We start from the raw sequence: 25,385 nt of genomic DNA, 5'->3' as shown, positions 1-25,385 counted from the left end.
TCAGAAATGACATACCTTCCAATAAATCCTTCTTGCCCAAGGGAAAACTTGAGATAGCAATGTATATTCCAAGAGCATTTTTTAAGAGCTAATAAATAGACCAGAATGTTCTCAGAAAACAAGGAAAAGTCGTTTTTCTCGGTAGAGAAGCTGACAAGGCTATCCTCAATTCCTTTCTTTTATTCTGAGGGCTGTGTTCTGTACAGAGGAGTTTTATATTTTCGTGTTAAGAAAATTCACTACCCAACACCATTATTATCATTGGTATGTGAACGGCCGATGCTAGATCCTTGGCACATTTTATGAAGATACAATAGTGTATTTCATGTGTGGCACACTCATTTTGTGTTTCAAAGGAAGTATTTTTATCCTATGTAAGATTCTATTAAAATTCCTAAAATTGAGGTTCAGAATATTCAGTTCTATAAGAAGGTAATTCCCTAAGCAGATTTTACTCAATTATTCTAATGTAGTCTACGAAAAGCAATATGATGAGAGTAAGAAAATAAGTTTTCACTGTAGTATCACCAGAAGGGGGGTAGGGCACAGAGATGGGCAGCCCCTGTAAGCCTGACTCAGAATTGAAACTGTTTTCTTTTCTGGGAGGAAATCTCAGTCTCAAGACTGTAGACTCTAGAGGAGCCCAAAACATTCAATGGTAGGGTTTTCTGACTTATTATAGACTTGAAGTGTGTGGGTGGGTGGGAGACAGTGTTTAGAAAAGGCAAAGTTAAAACCCCTTTATGATAATGTCTTTTACAGCACGTGAATTTACAAAATGGGTTCAAAGAAATTATATTTATTGTATTTTTAGTGCCTGGGAAGTCACGACTTACTAGACAGGTATTCGATAAGTATTGGTCGAATTAACGGCCTTTATCCACATGCCTTTTGAATTCTAGACGCAGCCCGGGTCTTTACTCCATAGAAAGCAATGGAGCTGGAACCATAAATCCCTTAAAAGGTCAGGACCAGTTAACAAGGCTGAGCTAACCTCCTGGGCAGTGCCACACACACAGGCTGAAAGCCATGAAGGAAGAGGAATCAAAACAGGCTTAAAGAGACAGAAAAAACAAAACAACAATAACAAGCGAGCCTAAGAGGAAAGACATTTCTGCTGTGGGTGTTAGCAGGAAGCGACCGCAATTACCGTAGGTCATCATACCCCTGTCAGTAGGCGATCACCTCGGTCACAGCCACCAGGGCCGTGGGGAAGGCTCACACCCCACTTTTTTCAAACGCTCTCGATCAAGACTGCGCAGCCCGGGTTCACCCGAGTTCCTTGGAAAGAGCACCGCCAAGCACCTAAGGCTCGACCTGTGTCCACTCCATTCAAATCACGCAGCCAATAGGAAAACCCTCCGCCCTGGGCAGACGCGTCGCGCGGCAGGGCGAGCCCCGGAGGCAGGTCAAGCCCGGTACCGCCCGCTTCTCCAGCCGGCCAAGCGGCCGGCGTTTCTCCAGAGCTCTCGGTCCCGCAGGACAACCTTTCCTTCCCGGCTTCCTCCCTCCCTTTCCAGGATCGTCCCAGCCCCCGCAGTCACAGCCACACCCGCTTCCCTCCGGTGGCGCCCCCGCCGCCACACTCGGGCGGCCGCGCTCTTCCTGGGCCGGGCCGGAGGGCGGGGAACGGAGGGGAGGGGACAGGAGGAGGAGGGAGGCGGAGCGCGCATGCGCACTGGCCGCGGGGCGCCTCCCCGGCCCGGATCTCGCGAAGTTACGCTCAGCCGGGCCGCGGCTGACGGACGGGCGGGCGGGCGGTCGTGCCGGGGGCGGGAGGGCGTCTGTGGGAGGAAGAGAGGTCCAGCTCTGCCGGGCTCGCCCCAGTGCTCTGTGGGATACTGGAAGTCTCGAGCGTCTCCTCCCCGGCTCGCAGCTCGGCTCCGGGCCGCTCTCGCAGCCACGGTCGCACACCCCCCGCGTCCCCTCGCCGCCGCCGCCGCCCCCTTCCCCCGCTCGCGATAAGAAGAGCCGGCGGCAGGAGAGGGGGATGAAGATGGCGGACGCGAAGCAGAAGCGGAACGAGCAGCTGAAGCGCTGGATCGGCTCGGAGACGGACCTCGAGCCTCCCGTGGTGAAGCGCCAGAAGACCAAGGTGAAGTTCGACGATGGCGCCGTCTTCCTGGCCGCCTGTTCCAGCGGCGACACGGACGAGGTCCTCAAGCTGCTGCACCGCGGCGCCGACATCAATTACGCCAATGTGGACGGACTCACCGCCCTGCACCAGGTCTGTGCGCCCGCCGCTCGCACTCCCACCCCCACCCCCGGGCCCACGCCGTTCTCGCGCCCCCGGGCCTCTCCCGGTCGCCGGTCCTGAGGCCCGGGGGTGGTGGCGGGAGACTCCCTGCTGCGGGTGAGGGGGCGGCTCCGTCCGGGGAGGCTGGCCGCGGGGCTCCGGGGCCCCTTCAGACCCCGCTCGCTGCCTCTGCAGTTGGGAGCCGGCTGGTTTCCTGGGCGCGGGGCAAGATGGGACTGTGGTCTTGTGGGGGGGAACCCCAAGGGCCATTTGTGGACCTGTGTCTGGTGCTCTGGGTCAAGACGAGCAGGAGTGTGTAATGGATTGTGCCGAGGCCCGGTGTCAGTAATACACTGTTGGGTGTGGGGGGGGGGGAGGATGTAGAAAACCACTAACAGGGTGACTTGGGCAAATGGACCCCCTTGGCCTGGAAGTGAACATTGGTTTTGGTGTACTTTTTTAGGAGTTGATTACAAATGATGATGATAATAATAGTAATCAAGAACCATAGCCCCGGTGCCCTGAGCGAACGATTTCCTGTTTTCTCCTTTATTACTCTTGGTCACTGGGGAGGGGAAAACGGGGTGTAATTAGCTAATCTGCAGAGGCTGAAAGAGAGGGGATGGTCGTGTATCGGGTAAGGGAGTCTTCCCAAGTGGGCTTGCCCACTTCTCCACTGAAATCTATGGATTCCTGTACTCGAAGAGTTTGTCGCAGTGTCACAGATCCCTGAGTCCTGGCTCCTGGAGTGTGCAGCGGAGCTAGAAAGAGAAGAATAAACACTGCACTCTTCAAAGTCAGTTGCCAAACTTTGTTGTTGTATTTTTCTTTTGGGGTGGGGGCAGAAAAAAAGAAAGCTAATCACAATCTTTTCTCAAAATGGATGCTCTGTGCACGTTAAAGTTTTATAGTAGTCCGATTGGGATCTCTCAGTGTTAGCCAAATAAGGAGAAACTATTGGCAATCCAGAGATAATGTTGCTTTGCCTTTAACAAGCCAAAAGCAACAAAACCCTTAAGAGTCCTGCTTGAAAAGCAAGTTTTAAGTGCTGGTAATAGGTGCCATGGCATAAATTCTTTTATTTTCATATTAAGCAACTTGGAATTACTAGGAAATTGACAATGAAAAAGACTTATCTGGCTATCTCAAAATCGTCCTGGTTGTGTGAAAAATCAGTTTTATTTTAAATAATACTGTGGTTAAAAACTCGTTTGGGTGGTTGAAAGTTAGGGCTTCACACTTTGTATCTGAACTTTACATTTTGTGGCTATTAACTTTGTACCTTTTAGAAAGGCATGGTATATTTTCCTTATATTGCTTCCTGCTTTAGTAAGCGATGACCATTTTAAGTTTTATTTAATCAAACTCGAATATCACACTTGGCGTTTAGCCTTTGTTTACAGAGCTGACTGGAAGGGTTGAAATGACTGACAATTTGCAGGACAGATCTGGAATTCAGAGTGGCACCCAGTGAAAAGTACAGCGTGGTATCTCTAATGTAGTGCATCTGCCTAAAGCTTAAAGCATAGTATAAGTCAAGATCACAAAGCATGATTTTGAGAAGCAACTTTGGCATTAAAAAAATGTAATTATATAAAATGGGGGGAAAAACACCCTGAAGTTTCCTTTCAAATGTCTGTGCAAGTTTAGTGTGAAATTGTTTCTGAAACACAGTTACTGTATGTCAGAATACTTGGATAATGGTTCATATCAGTGTGTTTTCTAACACTGCTAAGTAGAAATGTAAAGTTACCCTATAGACAATTTACTGGATTGAAGGAAGAGGGCCAATTCTCTCTCTTTTTTTTTAATATTGTAAAAGCTGTTTAGGCAGTAGAAAACACATGGAATTGTCTTTGAAAGACTGTTTCTCAGTTTTTACTTCTTTAAAGAGGCTAGACCCACTGATATCTTCTTGATTAACTGAATTCAGTGGTTTGGTGCGTGTACTTAATAGTCTTTATTATTGAGTGTTTCATTTGGGTTAACAGGCACATAAGGAGAAGTTTCTGAGTTTATGCCTTTTGCATAACTGATTGGGTGACTAGTCAAATATTTTAGTACTCAAAAGATCATAAAATAACTGAAATATTTGCCCAGCCTAATTTCTCTTTAGTCTATTTGAATATTCACTCAACTTTTTAGTTTGGATAAAATTACCCAAGTTTTTGTTAACAGGAGACAAGTTCTGGGTACTTCACAACCCACAACTACATTCAACACCTGCATTTTCCTTACATTTATAAGTGGTTTGTAGTTAAAGGTTTATTTATTGGTTGAATGAGCTCTCATTAAAAGCAATGAAAGAAACTCAGCTATTGCTCTTTATCCCGTTGATATAGAAATGCCATCCGAATAGAGAGAAAGCAAACTTCTGTCTGAGTCTCTAAATGGCCTTCCTCTTTCAGGAGTATGGTACTGTTGTTTGACTTTTTTTCTAACCCTGAAGTCTAGAGTACAGTTTCAGTCTTTCTAGCTGGCAATTATTCACCTGCAGAGTTTTATTTATAGTCTTCGTGAACATTTTCAAGATTTATTGGGTTATATATAAAATGCCCTTTGCTGGTCTTTACTGATATGCCTATAATGCAAGAGTAACAATTTCAAGTTTAGCTTTTTGATTTTAACTCAAAATCCTATTTTTTTCTCTGTGCCAATGGTTTCCAAATCAGTTCTCAGTTTCCATTCTTACATAGCACCCAACTTTCTCTTATAAAGTGAAATATAACTATATATTGTAATTTTAATTAAAAATATATATCATTAAGTAGTCACATATATTCTGATCTGTTTCTTTGCCATAGGTTGACAGCAACTTTGTTTTTACAAAACATTTCTTTAAGGGATTCTTACTGTTCAGAAAAAAAAAAATTGTGATTGAGTTATAATCTGTTTTTGTCACTTGTTTATATTTTCATGTCTTGAGATTATATAGAATCCTTTTTGTGCAGTCTGAATATTCAGCTTTAGTTTTAAATCATCATGAATTTCAGCTTAAAATTCAGACTAAAACACCGTTCCTCACTAAGCACTACTTCACACTGACACCTCTCTTTCTGTTAATGATGTCATCAATCTCAAGATAAAGTTAGACATTTTTGTTACAGTTTACTCATCTTCCTGTGTACATATGTCTAGTCAATCACACCTGTCCTTTCTTCAGAATTACCTTTGTATTAGTTCTTTTCCTTGCTAGTTTGATTATCAACCTGTTCCGTGCACTTATATATTTTTAATCCTGGTATTATAGTAACAATTTGTGTTCTCCTCCCTCTCTCTCTCTCTCTCTCTGTGTGTGTGTGTGTGTGTGTGTGTGTGTGTGTGTGTGTGTGTGTGTGGTTTAGTCCAGGATACATACTGATTTCAGATGATCTAACGATCCTGTGTTGTGCCTATCCTTTTAATAGAGGTTTAAAGCATTGTCATTAGCTTTTGCTTGATAACAATTGGTGAACTTACTTTTATTGGGAAAGGATCTTTGCATTTTTTTATTTCAATCTCTTTTTCCTCTGCTAGAATATCCTCCCTTTCTTTACCAGCCCAAATTAGTTTTCTTTAAGGTTCCATCCAGCTACCAACTAGAAAGGATCTTCCTTTGTATAACCATGGTATCGGAGACACATGCCTTCTTCAGAAGGACTCACTATACTCATGTTCTGTCCATCTTTGTTATTAACACACTTCTTGATGGGTAGTATCTGGAAGCTCATTTCCCCAAACTTAAAGAATCAGGACCCATTATGTTTCCAGGGGCTGACTCACTAAAAGAATTTTATTTGTATGCTATATTTCCTTTCATGAATAAGTGTTACAGTTATTTGTATACTTTGAGATACATATATTTAAAGCCTGAATATCCATATATTTATAATATCCATCCAATAGTATAGAATTTGTGTTTTTATGAAATATATGGAAAGCTTGGAAATGAATGTTTGTACATTTCTTTTGAGATTTACAGTATTTCTGAGTATCATCCCATTCCATTAAAAAGTCCTAAATCAGCTTCAGTTTTGATTAAGCAGAGAAGATACATTTAGTTGAGCCATTATTTAGCAACTTCTTAAGAACCCGGGGTAGATGCTATAGTGAAACCCAAGGTTAAACTGTGTTCTTTTGTAATTTTACAATAATAACCCCTTGTTTCCAACTAGACAGACTTGTAGATAAGCTCAATATTAAATCATTTTGTTCTTAAATACAAGTTTTATCAACTTGTAAGGGACCCATTAAAAGCTTGTTTGTAAAATGTAGGAGGAGTGTGTAGTTTTTCCTTAAGAAGCAAAGTGTAAGAGGTACTAGAAGTGGTTAATTCTGAATTGCTTGCTGCAGAATATATCAGGTGCTATATATGAGCAATCTGTTTTAAACTGAATGCATTTATAGTTTTGTAACCTTTTCTTCTTTTACTTTTGCAATGAAATGTTACGGTTTTGGAACAGTTATAAAAATATACATGAAAATGTACGTGAAATTACTTTCCCGGATGTTCTCCTTTAGAAAAGCTATGGTACTGTATGTTGATGGCTCATTAGACTTTTTATTGAAATCCTCCAAAATCCATTTTTTAAATTTATTAAACAAATCGCCAAACCCAAGCTGGTCCCTTGACACGAGTAAATGGGCAATCTAGCCATATATGGGGTGTGCTGGTACAGCACAGCGCCTTGCACTGCTGCTGGTAGAGTGCCTTCTCTGCAGTTGCTGGCTTTGTGCTTCCTGGCAGCAGTTCTGTGGTCTGACTTTGAAGTGTCATAACCAAGACACTCTTTCGGGAGCTTTAGTAGCTTCAGTGCGATTGCAAGCTGTGACTGAGTGTTTTCTGGTGTAGCCAGGTAGAAGCACTGGGTAGATAGAGCAGAGGAAGCTTTCACCACCCTCTCCTACATGTTCTTCTCCATGCTCTATCCGCCAGAGAAACACTTGCCAAAGTTTAAAAGGGTTTGAAGAAAGGGCTTTTAGAAACCTTTAATAGGTGTGAGGACAAAACATTATTTTATCACTACTGCAGTGTTATTTCCTGACACTTCCTAAAGGTGCTGTTTTCATTACTTTGGAGTCTGTTTAATAATAGTCATCTTTTATTATACCTTTCTTTTGAGGACCTCTGGCAGTTCCTTTAAGTTCTGGTTGAATGTGTAGTAGCCATGACTTGCTGCCAGTATTTTAGAAACATTATCGCTTAAATTCTCACAGCTGCCTTCCTGTGCTCAAGGTTGTCAACACAATGAATGACAGGACTGAAGTTCTAAAGCAACCAAGTTCAGAGCCCATGCTTTAGTCTAGGTACCTGCTTTAAAAATAACAACAAAGCAAAACAAAAACTAGGGTTTCTTTCTCTCTTGTAGTCCTGGCTGTCCTGGAGCTCAATATGCGTAGATGATCCTGGCCTCACACTCACAGAGATCCTCCTGCCTCTGCCTCCTGAGTGCTGGGGTTAAAGGTGTGCCACCATGCCCAGTGCCCTAGTTTAAGTCTGAAGAAGAAACACTTCAGTCTTTCTGTGATTGTATTGTTTAGTATTTGAGTTTTCTCTGCCCAGATAATTTTTTTTCTTAATCTGTTTTTGTTTTAAATACACGTGAGATCTTTTGATGGTAATTAAATACAGTATTAATATATTTAAATTAATCTAGAATACAAAATTGTTATAAATTTAGGGCTTGCCAAGATGGTTTGCCTGATCATTACTTAAAGACTACTTGATTGTGTGCATTTTTTTGTTTTGTTTTTTATAATTTACAAAGGAAATTACTACAAAAATACTTCCCTTTTCCAGAATATAGAGTTAGTTTTTCTTTTCATTTTTCTTATAGTAACAATTTGTATTACTGCATATGGTATGCACTTATTTACAGTGATTTTTATACCTAAGTGTACATTCTGTTCTTGGAGACAGGTTATAAGCAGAAATCATATCTGAGATACTAAAGAAGACACTCTCAGCTAGACATGGTGACACCAGCCTTTAATCTTAGCACTGAGGAAGGCAGAGGCAGGCGGATCTCCTAAGTTTTAGGATGGTCAGAGCTAGTGAGGTCCTGTGTCTAAAGAAAAAATAATCTCAAGTAGTTATCACTATGCAGCATAATTTCTTCAGTTTCCTTGTGTACAGTGATCATTGACACGGAATCTTATGTAAAATGTTAATATTGTGGCTTCTGAGCTAGTAAAAGGCCTTTTCATGTTAACTGTGCTTGATTTTCCTCTTGTTGATAAGAATATCAAGCCATATATTCCATGAATTAGTTTACAAAGTGTAGACAAGTTACAGTTCAGGTCTCAGTTCGGAAAGAATGAATTTTTTTTGTTTTGATAAAAATGTGAAGTATTTATTTATTGCCTATTATTGATTCTCTGGGTTTTATTTACATGACCACATTTATTGCAGTCACTAAAAATACATTTTTTTTTCCTTTGCTCCATCAGATAATTTAAAACAAATTGCTTGATCACCTGGTAGTGTCATCATTTCATAAATTAATGGAACATTTTAACAACAGAAGGATGCAGCATCAAAATAAAGGGTAGTTGAGATTCACATGTTAATCTAGAAAATCATCAAGCGATGACACAGATGTTGTGCTTTAGTGAAAGTACAGTTGTAGCTAAGGCTGACCAGATCCCATGACTGCTCCTTGTGTTCTGCTTTTACTAGGCATGTTGTACAGGTGGTGGCATTCTGTATCATCAGAGTTTAAGCACTGCAGCTCTTGAATACATAATAGGAAGCAAGAAGGAATTTATCTGAAGGGATTTGGGAGATTGGTTAAAGCCTTTAGGACCACTGATTCCATGTTAGATGTTTCCATAAGCCTTTGTGTTTCTTGTTATCCTCTGGAATGTATTTCCCATCTTATTTTTATTAAGGCATGGCTCAAAGCACAAAGTGTGAGTGGTCTTGACCACTGAAGCACAGGGTGATTCTTTGCACTTTCTAAACCATATTTTTAGCATTTATAGATTACCTTTTAGTATTTATATAAGAGGTGTATCTTGTCTTCAGACAAAACAGAAAATCCTTTATATAGATATTTTTCTTATCTGCATTTTATTTCAATAGGCTCAGTGTCTTAATTTTTTTAAAATTGAGTATTGTCATTATTAACAGCAGAGTTCATAGAAAATGAACTAATAATTTTCCAAGTTTGTGTATTTTAGTGTAAAGATAAGTATCTTTAAACAAATCCTTGGTGTCCATTTAGGAAAGGATTTCTTGGTAGCATAGCAATAAAAGTATAGTACATACTTTGTAATGATACTAATTACAGAGTCTCTTCTGAATGTCTTCATTATGGATCCCTCATATGCCAGAATTTTCTGACCTCACTTGTATTTTGGTTGCTTATCTTTTCATTGTTGAGCTGGCTAGCCATAAAAAGGCAGGCGTCACTTCTGCCTTACTGCCCTCGGTGCCCCGCTTGACTCAAATGCTCTCTCATGGGTGGAGACATTCCACATTGTCATGTGTCATATAGGCATTTCTGAAATGACATTCACTAGAAACCATGGAAAGCAGTGAAAGCATCTCTCAGCTGTCACCTTTCTAGTAACCTGTTTATGTTATATGCAGAGAGAGAGAGAGAGAGAGTCAGTCTGAGGAGAGAGCCTTACCCAGTAGGAAGCTCTAGCTTGACTGACTATTCCCTCGTATAGACCTGGTTGCATTTTGGTTTAATGAGGCCATCTAAAAGTTGAAGATTGTACGAAGTGTCACTTTCTGCAGTATTAGATAACACAAAGGAGATTGGATTTGATGAGGTGTGAATTGACACCTTCTTCAAGTTTGGTAGCAATATAGGAAAGTATTTCTTCATGAACTAATTGTTGAAGTACACAAGTTTGCATGCACATGCACATTCATTAATCATCCTTATGTTGAGGTTTTATATTTATATAATATGTAAAATTATATAATAAATATATAGATGGAAGTATCTGTGCTTTGGAATATATGTAGACCTCTTGGGTTATCATTAGCTCTTGAACATTTTTATGAATATCCTCTGTGTTGAATTATATCCAGGAAAGTTACATTTTGAAAATGTTGTTCACATGGAGTTGTATCTGGCACATAAGATAGATTGTGATAATAAGCATGGTATCATTAATAGTGTCAGAAACTACATATTTTCTACAAAGCTTATTTTAAAATATTTATTGCTTGAGAATTACATACACACATGTAAGGTGTTTTGATCAAATGCATTTCTCCATTCTCTTTCTTTCATCTCCTCCCCATCCCATCCCTATTCCTTCCCAATTTCTTATGTTCTATTTTTGAAACTCACCAAGTCTGCTTAGTGTTGCCAATACAGGTGTGGAGGCCTCATCCCTAAAAAGCCCTGATTTCTCTTGCCTCAAGCAGCTATCAGTTGTCAACAGCTCTTCAGCTAGAAGTGGGACCTGGTAACCCCCTCCCTCATCCGTGAGATTTTGTCTGCATTGATCTTGTACAGGCCATGTGCATGCAGTGTAGCTTCCATAGTTCATAGTGTGCAGCTGTCCATGAAAACAGTCTTACACCTGACAGTTTGAATATTTGTATGTGTATGTTTTTGTTTCTAACAAAAGTTTTGATGGTGCTGCATCCAGATTTGGATGCAGTATTTTGTTAAAGGCATGTTAATTAATCTGTGTAGTTTTTCTTAAAATTTTTTAACAGATCTCATGTTCAGCAATTTCTGTATCATTCCAAAGTACATTGGGCAGTGCACACAAAAGCACAGCATCTGTCTTTTCCTTTGAAAATGTCTATTGTAATTTACTCCTTTCAGCCATCATCTTCACACTAATCTCAGGGTGTTTATCTTACATATGAAAAGCTATAGATCATTATTAAGATTTCAGTGCTTTCTGCACTTGTTTTTGTTGTTGCTTGCTTGCTTTTGAGACACAGTTTCATGTACTCCAAGCCGGCCTTGAAATCCTGATCCCCTGCCTCAGCCTCTATCTCCTTTTTATTTCTTAGCATTATTTACATTTATGCTTACTGTTACAAATGAATATTATTGCAAATAGAAATGCCTAGGTAATTAAAGCTGCATAGAAAAAAAAATAGATGGTTAGTACTAATCAAAGGTTCAGGGTTGAAAATAGCACCTTAAAAGTCTAGTAAACTCACTTTAATACAAGTATGTGATTACTATAAATGGGGTTATACTTAGTTTTTTGGTATGTAATCTATTTTTAAAATTACACATCATCTTTGTTAATCAGTGTTGATACACAGTTTACCTTTAATGGCTATATGGAATTTCACTTTTTGTGTCTAAATTTATCTTTCTAATTTGATGGGCATTCAGTATCTTTTCCACTTTTTCATGCTATGGCATGCAAATATTCATCTTAATTCATTATATTGTTTTCTGTGAATTGCTTCCAAAAAAAAAGTCACCTAAAGTTTTGTTTTGCTCAAAAGTTTCCAAAGAAACTTCTAGCTTATGGAATATGAAAACTAACCTTGAACATTGACAGCAGATGACACATCTGTTAAACTCGTGGGATGATGTCATCCTCCATAAGTCACCCATAGGAACATTATTTTATTGTTTCATTACTCTATGTGAATGTGTAAAATTTGTTGTATTCACTGAGACAGGTATTTGGAAAAGAGACAGGATTAAAGTATTCTTCCTCATTCCTCACCCAAGTCCTTTATTTTCTTTTGATATGAGTGTGTGTGTGTGTGTGTGTGTGTGTGTGTGTGTGTGTGTGTGTGTGAGTGAGAGAGAGAGAGAGAGAGAGAGAGAGAGAGAGAGAGAGAGAATGAATGAATGAATGAATGAATGAATGAATGAATATGTGGGTGTACACATGCCGAGATAGGACAGCTTTGGATGTTGGTGCTTGCGCCCTTCACATTGTTTGGATGCGGGGAGACTCTTGCTTTCCCACTGAATATACCAAACTAATTAATTTTGTTTCTACTGCCAGGTCCTTTTAGAAGCACTGGTATTTCAGAGGCTTGTATTACATATCTGGCTTTTACACAGGTTCTGGGGATTTTAACTCAGGACCTCACATTTGCATAAGTACTTTTAGCCACAGCCACGTCCCTGACTCACTTCTTTTCTTTCCAAAGATTTAATTCTAGGGGGCTAGAGAGAGCCCTCAGTGGTTGAGTTGAGAACACTGCTGCTCTTCTAGAGGACCAGAGTTTAATTCCCAAGGTCTACATGGCAACTCACAGTTGTCTATAACTACAGTCCCAGGGCTCTCTTCTGGCCTCTACAGTCCCCAGGCAAACATTCATGCAGGCAAAAATTCATACACATAAAAATAAATTAATAATTAGTTAATTTAAAAAGAAGTACATTGTTTTTTAAAAGATTTAATTTTGATGTTTTAGAAGTTTGCTATGTATATTATTAAAATGTTAGCATAATCTATATTTGTGTAATGCCATTATCCTTGAAATTAGAGGTCAACTTCTTTGTGCAACAAAAATTTAGATCATCATGTGTTTGGTACTTCACTAGTCATATAGTGTCCAATGTGCTTTTGATTGGCATTGTTAGCAAATGAAAAATAGTTCAATAACTGGAAAGGCACAGGATTAGATTATTCTTTTAAAGAAGGACTTAGCCAAATAAATAAATATATATATATATATATATATATATATATAATATATATATATTGAGTGATGGGTAATTTGCTAATTTATTTAATTTATGTCCTAACCACTTTTGAACCTGTTCCCTCTGGTTTGTTCTCAGAGTTCTTGTTCATTTTCTTTCTGATATGCCTTTTAAGGACAAATATTCCTGAAACTCTTGTTTCCATTGTTGTAGTTCCAGCCCTTTCTACGTTGTCCATATCCTTTTTTTTTTTTTTTAGCATCATCATTCTTCAACTTACAAAGCTAAAAATCTCATAGCCATCTTCTCTTTTCACTTCTTCCTTATATTTTTCCCCAACAGTTTCATACCTGAAAAAGTACTTCCAGCTGAAAATATATATATAAATATTATATATATATATATATATATATATATTGTTCCACTCTTGGTTAGGGTTTCTATGGCTGTGATAAAACATTATTACCAACCGATAAGAGAGGAAAGGAATTGTTTGGCCTTAAGCTTGTTATGTTCTCACTGAGTAAAGCCAGGGCAGGAACCACAAACTGAAGCAGAAGCTATAGAAAAATGCTGTTATTTGACTTGCTCAGTTGGCCTTATTACAACACCCAGGACCAGAGGTACTGTCCACATTGGCATGAGCCTTCTCTCATTAGTCACTAATTAAGAAAAAGCACTGCAGACTTGCCTATAGGTCTATTTTACAGAGGCATTTCCACAGGCCTTCCCTAATGACTCTATCTTGTGTCAAGTTGACATTAAACTAGCCAGCACAGTTCCAGACACTATGCAGTGCTCAAAAATGTGCTGTGTGTGTACGTGCACACACAGAGACAGACAGACACACACACAGAGGGGAGGGAGAGAGAGTGGGGTAAAACAAATTCTAACAGTGTTCTCTAATGAAGTTGCTTAGGCTTCAGGAAAATGCAAGTCAAAACTACAGTGAGATACCCATTTCACAGCTTCTAGGATGGCTGTAATAAAGATAAATAAGATGTTGTGAAGTGGGGGGGGGGAGAGAGCGCGAGCGCAAGCGCCTAGAATTCTACCAAAGTAAATGGCTACATTTTAAAGCAAAATTGAAGAATTGAGGCATTGGCAATCCCAAACCTTAGCTAAACTTGGCATTATTCCGTGTAGTTAAAAACAAACAAGAGGCCTGTGTTGCCTTAGCACAGCTTGCTGTCTGCTGGAGTGGATAGGTAAACATACAAGCAGTCATAAATTTCTATCCATTATGTGTAATGACCTGGAGTTGTAGTACTAAAGCATGTTGTGGAAGCATGTGGAGGCAAATCCACACTAGAGTCAGGGCTAGGGGAAGCCTTTTTGTTTGAATTGCTAATTGGCAGACTGAAGTTACCACAGGTTGTGAATGAGAGAGGTGTTTGGGAGACTACTTCAGTGAGAAAGAATAGCATATACAGAGACCTGGTGGTGAGCAGGCGTGGATGGTGCATTGAGAAAAGATAAGGCCAGAGGCAGGAGAATGGTTTCCAAAACTGAGGAGCTTTGGAACTGTAACTAGCAAGCTTATAGCAGTTGGGTTAGAAAATAGATTGGTTAAAGATATAGTTAAGACAAGGAATTGGAAGGTAGTGGATTGTCCTGGGAGAGTAAAAGCCAAAGATCTGTGTGGCCTGGATCTGATGCATGGCTTACTGTGTAAATGTGGGTCTATACCATGTGCTCACTGCTCGTCTAGAGTATAAAGAATAACTGAGGCAGGCAGACAAGAAACAAGAACTTACAGGGAGTGTGAATGGTGTTCTAAAGGATATGTAGTTGTGCTAGCGCAGATGAGCATTGTACATGTTCCTAATTATGTTATATATTGAGTTGTGGGAGGGGTTGTACTTAGGCTATTCTCTGAGGTCTTTGCTGTTCGCTGAAAATTGGATGACCAAATAAAACAAAGTTATAAAAAAATTCACAAGAATTCCTATGCCTAAAGTAAATTCTCTCTCTCTCTCTCTCTCTCTCTCTCTCTCTCTCTCTCTCTCTGTCTGTCTGTCTGTCTGTCTGTCTCTTCCTTTGCATTTCAGTTTTAGGGTACTTTATGATTGCTGAGAGGTGTTGGGCGGGATGTGATGTGAGTGCCACAGGAAAGTATGGAAAGATAGTGGTGTGGTTGTAGTGACTGTAGGTACTTCTTCAGCTGAGATGGTGCATTGTGAAAATAAGCTCAGAAGTAAAGGGGGGGCAGGGTGAGTAAGAGGTTGCTAAGAGCTTGTTAGATTTTCTTAAGAATAGTTAGGAGTTTCTCCAACTGCTCGAAACTTCCTTCAGCTTCTAAATTTACTCAGTATTGTTTTCAGGAAAAATTAAACATTTCCCATAGCAAAGAAATATAATAGCTGGGTAGGCTTCTCTTATGTGTAATATGATGTTATGATTTTGTCCAAAATATTATTAGACATGCTTTTGATTTCTGAAATTTTTCTTTTGACATTTTAATTTTTGGTTAATTTTTGTTGTATAGTAGCCGGGCGTTGGTGGCACATGCCTTTAATCCCAGCACTCGGGAGGCAGAGGCAGACGGATCTCTGTGAGTTCGAGGCCAGCCTGGTCTCCAGAGCGAGTGCCAGGATAGGCTCCAAAGCTACACAGAGAAACCCTGTCTCAAAAAAACAAACAAACAAAAAAATTGTTGTACAGTCAATGAGAAAAGCAGCTCTTGTACAGAATCTTTTGTTGCTTTGTTTGGTTTGGTTTTTCTAGACAGGGTTTCTCTGTATAGCATTGAAGTCTGTCCTGGAACGCTGTAGACCAGGCTGGACTTGAACTCACAGAGATCTGCCTGTCTCTGCCTCCTGAATGCTGGGGTTAAAGGCATGTGCCACCACTGCTGGACCTCATGAACAGAATTTTGTGGGCTATTTTGACCTGGCGCAAGCTTGCTTTAGCTTAAATGAACCAGTGATCCAGGAAGTGGTTACCATATACTGAATTCTAACTCTACTGTGCCTACCTTTGACTTTTAATCTTGGGGGTGTGTTGTGCACATGTGTGACATGAACATGTAAATTAGCTTGTAAATTAGTCTTTCTAAAAACACATTAATGTAAAAAGGCTACTTGAAAGACAATATGTATGTTATACCATCTGGAGACAACCCATTTGTGTAGGACAAAAATGTGGAAATTGCTTTAGATGTTAACAGTGACTGAAATAGACATTTTTAATTATGCCATCTTTTAATGTTTTACAAGCAAAAAAAAAATTCTCCTGTTTGGATAAGGGGAATATGCCTAAATGACTATTTCTGGTAATATTTTAAGGGCTAAATGTAGATACTAGGACATAATAGAATATTAGCTTGCTAGTTTGTTAAGGGGTTAGTATTGATGGATACATACTTATTTCTGTATTGTGCTTCTTTCCAGCCTTCTGCTTCATGAGGAAATGACTGGTAATGTGATAGACACTTCAGCAGTGCTTTTAAGTGATTTGTTTTTAAAGATAGCATTGGCAAGTGAACTCAGAAAGTTCGGAAACAAGTTGGTTACTAAGAAGACAAATCATTTTCAGGGGACACTAGATTTTAAAGGATATCATTTGGTCTTTAGCACTTTAGACAATTCCAGCAGGAAAGATATAGACAAAAGAAGAAAGTCCATAAGGCAATTTTCATACAGTAAACTTTTTTGCTTTGTGAACTGTGAATATAAAAAGCATTTGGTGATGACGACCCATTTTAAGAATTTGTTGGAAAAATGACCCCAAATCTCTAAAATATTGTTAGGGACATTAAAGCCCAGAGTGATATGAATTGTTGGGTTCAGGCCCTGAGTTCAGATCCTTAGCGCCTCTGTACAGTCTGTAAAAGCTGAGTGTGTCAGTATGTGTGCAGCCTGAGCACAGGGAGGCAGGGACACGAGGCTTCCAGGAGCTTACTAGCCAGCTGTCCAGCCAGGCCTGTTGAAGAAGGCACTCTCTGTCAACCTCTGGCCTCCACACATGTGTGTGCACAACATCTGAACATGTATACACCACACACACAAAGACTGGGAGAATAATCTTGAAACTTACAAATTAAATGGTTTTTATGAGACTTGAGAGTGAGAGACTGCACAGTTAATGGTTGATGGAGAAGGGTTGCCATTGTCTTCGGTGGTAGTGTTCCTAACAGATTGCCTATGCTCTAGTTAGGTAACCCCCATCTGTGCTCTGTGCTCATGCAATCGACCACTGACTAAACTCAGAGGGCCAGACTCAAAAAAGACATAAAATGGGGGAAGAAGGGCTTCAGCAAGAGAGGGAGGGAGTGACAGAGGATAATGAACTGTAAAAATGGTAAAATTCATTACGTGTGTGTAAAACTGACAAATAATAAAAAATGTGAGTTAGACCATGAATAGGAAGAGGGCAATAGAATGGCATTTACATGTATAATTTTATATGTATATTTATTTTAAATGACTGGTGAAATTCCAATATCCATTGTGTTACAGGTAATTTCAGGAGAAATTGTGTTGATTACTAGATGTCCATTTGAATTTTTTTAAAAACAAGTTTTGTCGACTGTGTGTGTGTGTTTATGTCACAGTGCAACTTTAGAGGTTAGAGTACAGCTTGTGGGAGCTGGTTATCTTCTTCCGTTGTATAGGTTCTAGTCTAAGGGTCTAAGTTCCTACTTAGGGGGAAGTGACTTTACCCACTGAGCCATCTCACTGGTTTGCCTTCTTCCTCTTTTTGACAAAATTTGTAAATTCAAATGAGGGAAGTATTGCCAACTAAGCATGGTTTGATATCTAGCACAGGATTTGGTTGAGTTACTATTGCCTTTGTGGTTAACATGACAAAGGTCTGTCATAGATATCAGCCAGGACCAGGTAGAATAGCACCTGGATGACTCACTCTCTGTATGTTAGTCTGTCGATAGATGGTTCTGTGTCAATCTAGACTCCTTGGTTCTTACTTTTGACCCTGCCCTAGCTGTCATATTAGTCAGCACAGCTCAGGAAAATTTAAAAGCACACAGAAGTGGATTTTAAATAGTAAGATGAAATATGATGGCATTTACATAAAATTGCATTTCAAAATTGCCATGTGTAGTTTGAAGTCATCATTGGCAGACATGAGAAGCAAATGTGTGCAGAGATGGAGGGTAACAGTGGTTGCCTTTCCTTTCTTGCTATCCATCTTAATTTTTGAAAACCAATGAGCTCTGGGCGACCCATGATCACAGTCTGTTTTAGACATGTAGATCCTTTCTCATCCTGTAAACTTTTCTTCTTAACCTCACCTGTGATAAATACATTTGTCAGTGTAAAAAATTTATTCTTGCATTGATGAATTTGGCATTGAAGATAGACTTCATTTGGGTTGTCAGGTTTTCAGTTTTACCAGGTTCTTACATTCTTAAACAAATGTGAAAATTAATAGCTGCATCTTTAGAGGGACCTGCTTAGAATAATGAATAATAAACAATTGTATAATAATGTTTATGTATATTACAAATGTGTAATACGTTTTAGGCAGTTACATTAGTTTGCATCAGTTGTATAAGGATTATTATCCCAGTGAACAAAGCGAGGTATAGTTGTGACGGCTGTATTGTGGAGCTGAAATGAACATAGTGATTAAACACTACTGGACTTACTTTTCTGTAGAGACTTGACTATTTGAACCAGATTCTATCTCTGGTAGCTTCAGGAATCCCTGGGGCTTAATTATAGGACAGTTGATAGTCCAGTGTTGGTCTGTTATCACCTGAAACTGAATCAAGGGGCTGTTCAAGAAACTGCTGAATGGAACCAGAGGACTCTCAAGGCACAGCTTCTCCTCTGCTGCCCTAGAACCTCCTGGTTGCGATATTCCATGGTATTGTACAAGAAATAGGGGATCCTTTTCTTTGCAGTTACTTTTTATAATAGTGCTTGCTTCTTGATACCTGTAACCTGAAGAATGTTAACATACAATGATTAAAGGGCTGCATAAAGCTAATATGTCACAGGTCTTAATGTTAGCACGTTTGGTCCCATCATACTCTTAAGATGTTTCTTTTCTCGGAAAACATTGTGTAAACTTTAGTGAAAGCTGTTTCATTTCTCTTCAAATGTATGGGACTATATACCTGCTTTCTGCTAGCATTTGCTCTTCGTTCTGTCATTTTTTCCATTACTAAAAGCTTGTTTGTTATTTTTGGATTATCTGATTCCAAGTTTAGAACGTCTACGTTTTACATGACTGAGGATGACAGGGAGATAAAAACAAAATCTAGACAGCAGGAAAAGCAGTTCTGAATTTCAGCAAAAAAAATTCATAAGATTTTTTTTCTATTAACTGTTCTTTTCCTATTTTGGAATAAAGTGGAACTAAAGCCTAGTTTAGGTAAAGTAGTTATCAGAGACAGTTATAGTTGTACAAGCAGTGTACCCTCTGAAGACAGGAAATAATTAAGTATGTGGCTTTGTCTGTTACTGTTAAAAGTAGAAATGAATTTCTAGGAAAGACCATTTTTTAATTACTCTGAAGACACTGTAAGACTTAGTATCATTTAGAGAAAGCTTTTTATTGGAAAAACCAATTACCGGTTAGTATTATAACTAATATTGTATATTAATAATACAATTAGTGTTGTTAAAAACTCAGAATTTCACACTGAGAGCTACTTAAATTGTTTTATTTTTATCTTTTTATATCTATGCTTTGCTTGTATGTATATGTCTGCACCATATGAGTGTCTGCTGCCTACAGATTCCAGAAAAGGGTGTTGGTTCCCCAGGAACTGGAGTCTCCATGTGAGTGCTGGGAATTGAACTCAGGTCTTCTGGAAGAGCAGCCAGTGCTTTAACCACTGAGCCATCTCTCCAGCCCTTTGGACATGTTTCTAATGAAGAAATATTCTGTTCTTTAAGAAAGTTACTGTTGCCAGTAATAGTCTGGTTTCTTTTTAGGTTGATAATGGAGTTCACTCCATTAAAAATGAGTAGGAAAGTTGTATTAAGCCATACATCTATAAACTATATTAGTCCTCTAATATTCTAAAGAATAATATATATTTTTATATACAGTAATAAAATAAGGTGAAGTCTACCACTAGTAGACGTATGTAGTGATAGGAAGAATGCTCTTCCTTTTTGGCATGTGCTTTTTATCAATGTCTTATTTTTTATCTTCTCTGAAAGAAATAATATGTGATTTAATTCTTTTGCTTCATTTAACCTTTACAAATTTTTCTTTTTATTTATGTGTGTGAGTGCACTGCATGGGCCCGTGGGGGCCACAAGAGGATGTTGGATGCCCTGGGACTAGAATTCCCAGCAGTTGTGAGCCCACCTGATGTAGGCCTGAGCTCAGCGCCTGTAGAAGTGCTGAAGTCAGTGCTCTGTTCCCGGAGCCATCTCTCCAGCCCCTAACTTGATGGTTTCGTTAGCTCTGGGAAATAGCTCCTTTTTCTCACCTTTCTTTTCACCTCATTTTCTCTTCCCACTCCTCTAAAGTTCAATATTATTTTTAGTTACTTTATTGTTGAAAAAGTAGCAAATGAATTCCACTAAAACTAAGGGAAGGAGATGGCTTGATGTTAAGGATCATGTGGGATAATTTTTAAAACTTGGCAAATTATTTTTTAATTATATGTATATATCTTTATTTTACATATGTATATATGTCAGTGTTTTGCCCATGTATATGTATGTTCACTGTGTGCATGCCTGGTACCTGTGAAGGGCAGAAGCATCAGGTCCCCTGGAAGTAAAGTCACAGGTGATTGTGAGATGCCATGTTGGTGCTGGGAATCGAACATGTTTCCTCCACAAGAACATGTGCTCTTAAGTGCTCAGCCATCTTTCCAGCCCCAAGTGTCGAGTAATTTTAACAAAAGACATTTTAATTTTCTTCTGTGTATCTTTTCCTCATATTCTCTAGCCCTCCCTGCCTTTCATACTAAAGTACCCAGGGGACCTGTGACAGAAAAGCCAGAGCTATTATAACCCAATTACTTATTACTGAAATTCACTCTAAAATTTAGTCATGCATTAATATATAGGAACTTATTTTAATGATTTGAAGTGTACTCAGTCTTACATTAAGGTGTGAAAAACTATAACCTTTTCCCATGTGTTAATACAGGCATATTTCCTTGCAGCCCACTGTCCTAATTTTGTGTGTGTGTTGTGTGTCTTTATATACTTTATATGCCTGTGTGTATTTGTGTACTTCTATTATGGTGTACAATTTCTCAGGGAATCGCTGATTTTCATTTTATCATTAAATAATAAGCCTCAATATTTTGAAGTTTATACCTAGAGTTCTGTTCCAGTTTTCATTATTTTTAACGTATTCTTTAAAACAGCAGATATTTATTGCTCACTTGCTTTCATATCAAAAATTTGATGACTATTTTGATACAGAAGGATGTTTTCCATAAAGGGACAGTTTCTTTAAATTCACTGAACTGATTTTTATTTGTTTGTTTTTATCAAAGTGAAGGGAATTTTTAGTCCCTGAAGCATTACCAAGTTGCCCCAGAGGGTTGTATCACTCTTAAGTGTACCCACTAGAAATAGTAATGTGTTTTACTGTATCCTTGATTTGTACTACATATTATTTTAGTTGAGTATGGAGATGTGGGTGATTTTTAGTATTTAACTAGTTATAAGTAGATTTGGGTAAAATTTTTAAATGGTATCAATTTATTCCACAATTGATGGGGGGTTGGCATAATTACTGACAGAGAAACTGGTTAGCTAGATGGTAATAATTGTATAGTGTGGATTTTATTTGCCTGGTTGGCCTTTTCAAGAATGGGGTCCAGGCTGGCTTCAGAGTTATGTAATAATCATCCTGCCTTAGCTTCCCAGAGTGCTAGAATCACAGCCACCACATCTAGCTTTTATTTAACTTTAAAATTAAAGCCCTCATTAAAATTTGCATTTTGACCATGATTTCTGTGAAAATTTTCCTTCAGGGATGACCACCATTTTTCTGTCTTATGTAATCAATATAAATAGTTGTTTCTGCCAGGAAGCTTACCTTAATTGGATTCTGATCGACATACATCTATTTCGTCTAACAGGTCTTTTATTATCTTCCTGATTGTCTTCCACTAGAATAGAAGTTCCTTGATTTTTGTCTTCATAGTGTTAGTACCAAAGACAGCACCTAGAATATTGATCGCTAGAAATGCAGAAACTGTTTACAAAGGAGTCTCTTCTAATGAGTCATTTCAAAGAATTGACATTAAAGACTTAAAATGGAATTGAACATTTAAAATTTGCTTATAGGGCTAGAGAGACAGCTCAGCAGTTAAGAGCACTTGCTGTTCTTTGAGAATGCTCAGGTTTGATTCCCAGAATCTGTGTAACTCTAGGTCCAGAGCTGATACCCTCTTCTGGCCTCCACAAGTCCTAGGCATGTATGTAGTGCACAGACATACATGCAAGGCAAAGCACCTATACATATAAAATTAAGAATTTTTAATGGACAGATGACCCTGTGCTGTGGCACCTGACAACTCTGGTGATTGAGCCTATTTAGTACAGCCTTGCTGATTATTTAGAAACACTCTCTTTCTATTGAAATTCAGTGTACATTCACCCAGAAGCCATGTATCTTAGTTGGGTTTTCATTGCTATGAAGCATCACCATGATCATGGCAACTCTTATACAGAAAACATTTAATTGAGTTGGCCCACTTAACAGTTTCAGAGATTGAGTCCATTATTATCATAGTGGGAGAGCTTGGCGGCGTGCAGGCAGACATGGTGCTGGAACTGCTGATAGTCTTACATCTTGCAGGCAACAAGAAGTCAACTGACACACTGGACAGTATCCTGAGCACAGGAAACCTCAAAGCCCGCCCCCACAGTGATGCACTTCCTCCAACAAGGCTATACTTCCTAATAGTGCCATTCCCTATGAGATTATGGGGGCCAATTACACTCAGACTACCACACCATGGCCTTAAGTTAAAAGAGTGATTACACACTATGCAAAGATTCCTCCTGGAAAATAGTTCTGAATCCTGGGTAGAATCATAATTCTCTAGGATAGATTTGTGAGTATTATGCTTGGCCTTTTAAAAGCTGTACTTGCAAGACAGTTTATTGTTCAAGATTTAAGAATATTCCCATTTGTTGACAACACACTTAGGAAATTGTGTATATTTACTCAAATTGTGCTAGGTGCTTAGAATCATCAACAGCCAAAGAAGACATAAGTCCTGGACATTCTAATGTACAACCTATATCCTATTTCCTTATGCTTTTATAATGTAGATGGATGGATGATAGATACATAGATAGGTGAGTGAGTGAGTGGGTGCATGGGTGGGTGATAGATATAACATCATTGTAAAAATTCATAATTGCTTTTAGGGAAAGGAATTGGAAAAGAGTAAGATAAAATTGACAGGTAGTTGCTAAACCTTTATCATCTGTAGCCTGAGTTCATAGATATTTCTTCAGGGAAACTCCACTCCCTCAGTTTATTCAGAATAGAAAGAGTAAAAATATTTTACTAAATATTACAGTTAAACTAACAGTTTGTTTGGTTCACAAAACCATTCATTGTAAATGTTGTAGGAGGGAATGGCTAATGTGATTTGTACATAAGTAATGGCATATAGAATGACATAAAAGGTACAGTGCAGTGCCAGTTGTACCCACAAGGGAAGAATGTAATCTAATCAAAAGACTAATATGACAAAACACTGTCAGATGTTTGGGTGGGGGGTATGGAGAGTTGGTAGATCTCTGTGGATGAAGTTGTGAATTTGTACAGAGACTTTAAGAAAGTGTCAGGGAGTTTCTTAAGAGAGTTTGTTGTACACTATGCAGAATTCCAATTTTTATTTACCCACCACAGCAACATAGTGGATTTATCTTTGGGATTTATTATTTTTATGTGTATGGGTATCTTGCCTGCATATGTCTGTATACCATTTGTGTGCCTAGTGCCAGTGGGATGTACCACCTAATCATAAAAACATGAAAATTAGGAGGTAGTCTTCAGATCTCCTTTTCCCTTAATTTCTAATGCAGTGTGTATGTTTTACTAATTTTGGAGAGGAAGATATTTAAACACTGTTGGTCGGGAGGGCAGATAAGTGGCTGCTTCTTAATTTCAGATCTGTGCGTTTGCTTTCATTTGGGAATATTTACAAATAGAATAGATTGACTGTCATAGACAGATGAGGAAGAACTGGGGTAGCTTTAATTAAAATGCCATGTTTAAAGTGAGGAGGGATGGTGGTTCTCAGCAAGATGCATCATTGACTGACCCCTTTATAGACAAAGTGATGTCAAAATTTATTTTCATTTGTATTTTGCTTAAAGCATGTGTACAAAGGCCTAAGTTTGTGCTGGCATTTATTTAAATAACACAATGAGATAATTTTGGCTAATTTAAAGAGAATTTTAAAGATTTTTTTTCAAAGATCCCTGTATTTTACTCATATTTGAAAAAGTTTGTTGTGCAGACTAAATTTGGGGCTCTTTGCATGGTTTATGAAGTCAAATTATAATTGTCCTTTCCTTCTATCTGCTTAATTCTTTCTAGTCATTTGCTCACCCTTCTCTCAACTCACAATCATTTGTCAATAGTAAATGGTCATGCTCTGATACATTGCTCGGAGCTTTAAACTATGTTTCCTAGAAGCCCCATTACTTCTTAGCTGTTGCTAGTTTTCTGAGCTCCTACAAAGAAATATGGTAGTTTCCATGTTAGAGTAAGACCAGCCTCCTGTCTGTTTGGAAATACCAGTTACAATTTGTCTTTCTATATCCATCATATATCCAAGGAAATAGTTGGTGCCCAATAATTATTGAAAAGATGTAAACAATGGAGCAATGTGGTGAAGGAAAGTAAAGTAAAAAAGGGAACAGAACTCTTTTATCTTTCGAAAGATTTTTCTGGAATTTTTATTACAATAAAAAGAAAAAGCCACTTTCAGACTCACCTGCTTATCTTATTCATGCTTTCATATTAACACGAATAGCTGCATCACATAAAACTTCATTTGTATTAGATATAACTTTATTGAGTTTTAGACATTACTAAGTTTTGTAAAATGGCCTTCTTTTACATCCTTTACTCTTTTTTGTCCTAATATATGTGAAAGATAAGTTACATGATTTAATAGTATAGTTATTCTAAAATTATAAATATGTAAAGTTGTAAATAAGTTATAAATAATGCAAACAGTTACCAGGCAGGGTGTACATCCTGTAATCCTAGTTTGCAGATGACTGAGGTGCGGAGAGGGTGGGATGCTAGCTTAGGGTCTCTATGTGTTTACTTCGAGCTTTCACTGTTTTGGTTTTATTTTTTTCCCATCAGAATTATGAAATACTTCACTTGTGTTTCTAAATTACCTCCACGAAAAGAAAGCAAGACTAGTGCTTTTGTTAGGTTGGGTTGTTTTGTTTTGTTTCGGGAGTAGTCAGTTTTGATATACTTTGGTTATCCCCTTTAGATTTTATAGGCTGCAATTCCTCTAATAACTATCTTCCAGTGTTGTAAACTTTATGACCTGAAATTTAAGTGAGGGGGGAAAAGGTATTATTACAGAACTGAAAAAGAATTTTCACAGTGCTTAGACACAAGAAATA

The 25,385-nt window shown here is 38.5% G+C and overlaps 1 protein-coding gene across 4 annotated transcripts in view; it reads left to right on the top strand.

Annotated features, from left to right (window-relative positions):
• Positions 1-1,762: 1,762 nt before the first annotated feature.
• Positions 1,763-25,385, top strand: part of Ppp1r12a (protein phosphatase 1 regulatory subunit 12A) — a 114,084-nt gene continuing 90,461 nt past the window's right edge. For 3 of the 4 annotated variants that reach the window (XM_027392459.2, XM_027392462.2, XM_027392458.2), the window contains exon 1: positions 1,763-2,227. In XM_027392459.2, the coding sequence (XP_027248260.1) occupies positions 1,991-2,227 (237 nt within the window). In that variant the 5' untranslated portion in view covers positions 1,763-1,990. The remainder of the gene's footprint in view (positions 2,228-25,385) is intronic. The other variant, XM_027392461.2, reaches the window with a different exon arrangement.

The sequence above is a fragment of the Cricetulus griseus genome (assembly GCF_003668045.3).
Source record: "Cricetulus griseus strain 17A/GY chromosome 1 unlocalized genomic scaffold, alternate assembly CriGri-PICRH-1.0 chr1_0, whole genome shotgun sequence".
Taxonomy (NCBI): Eukaryota; Metazoa; Chordata; class Mammalia; order Rodentia; family Cricetidae; genus Cricetulus; species Cricetulus griseus.
Note: the sequence above shows the minus strand (reverse complement) of the source record. Positions and strands in the feature narration are given on the sequence as shown.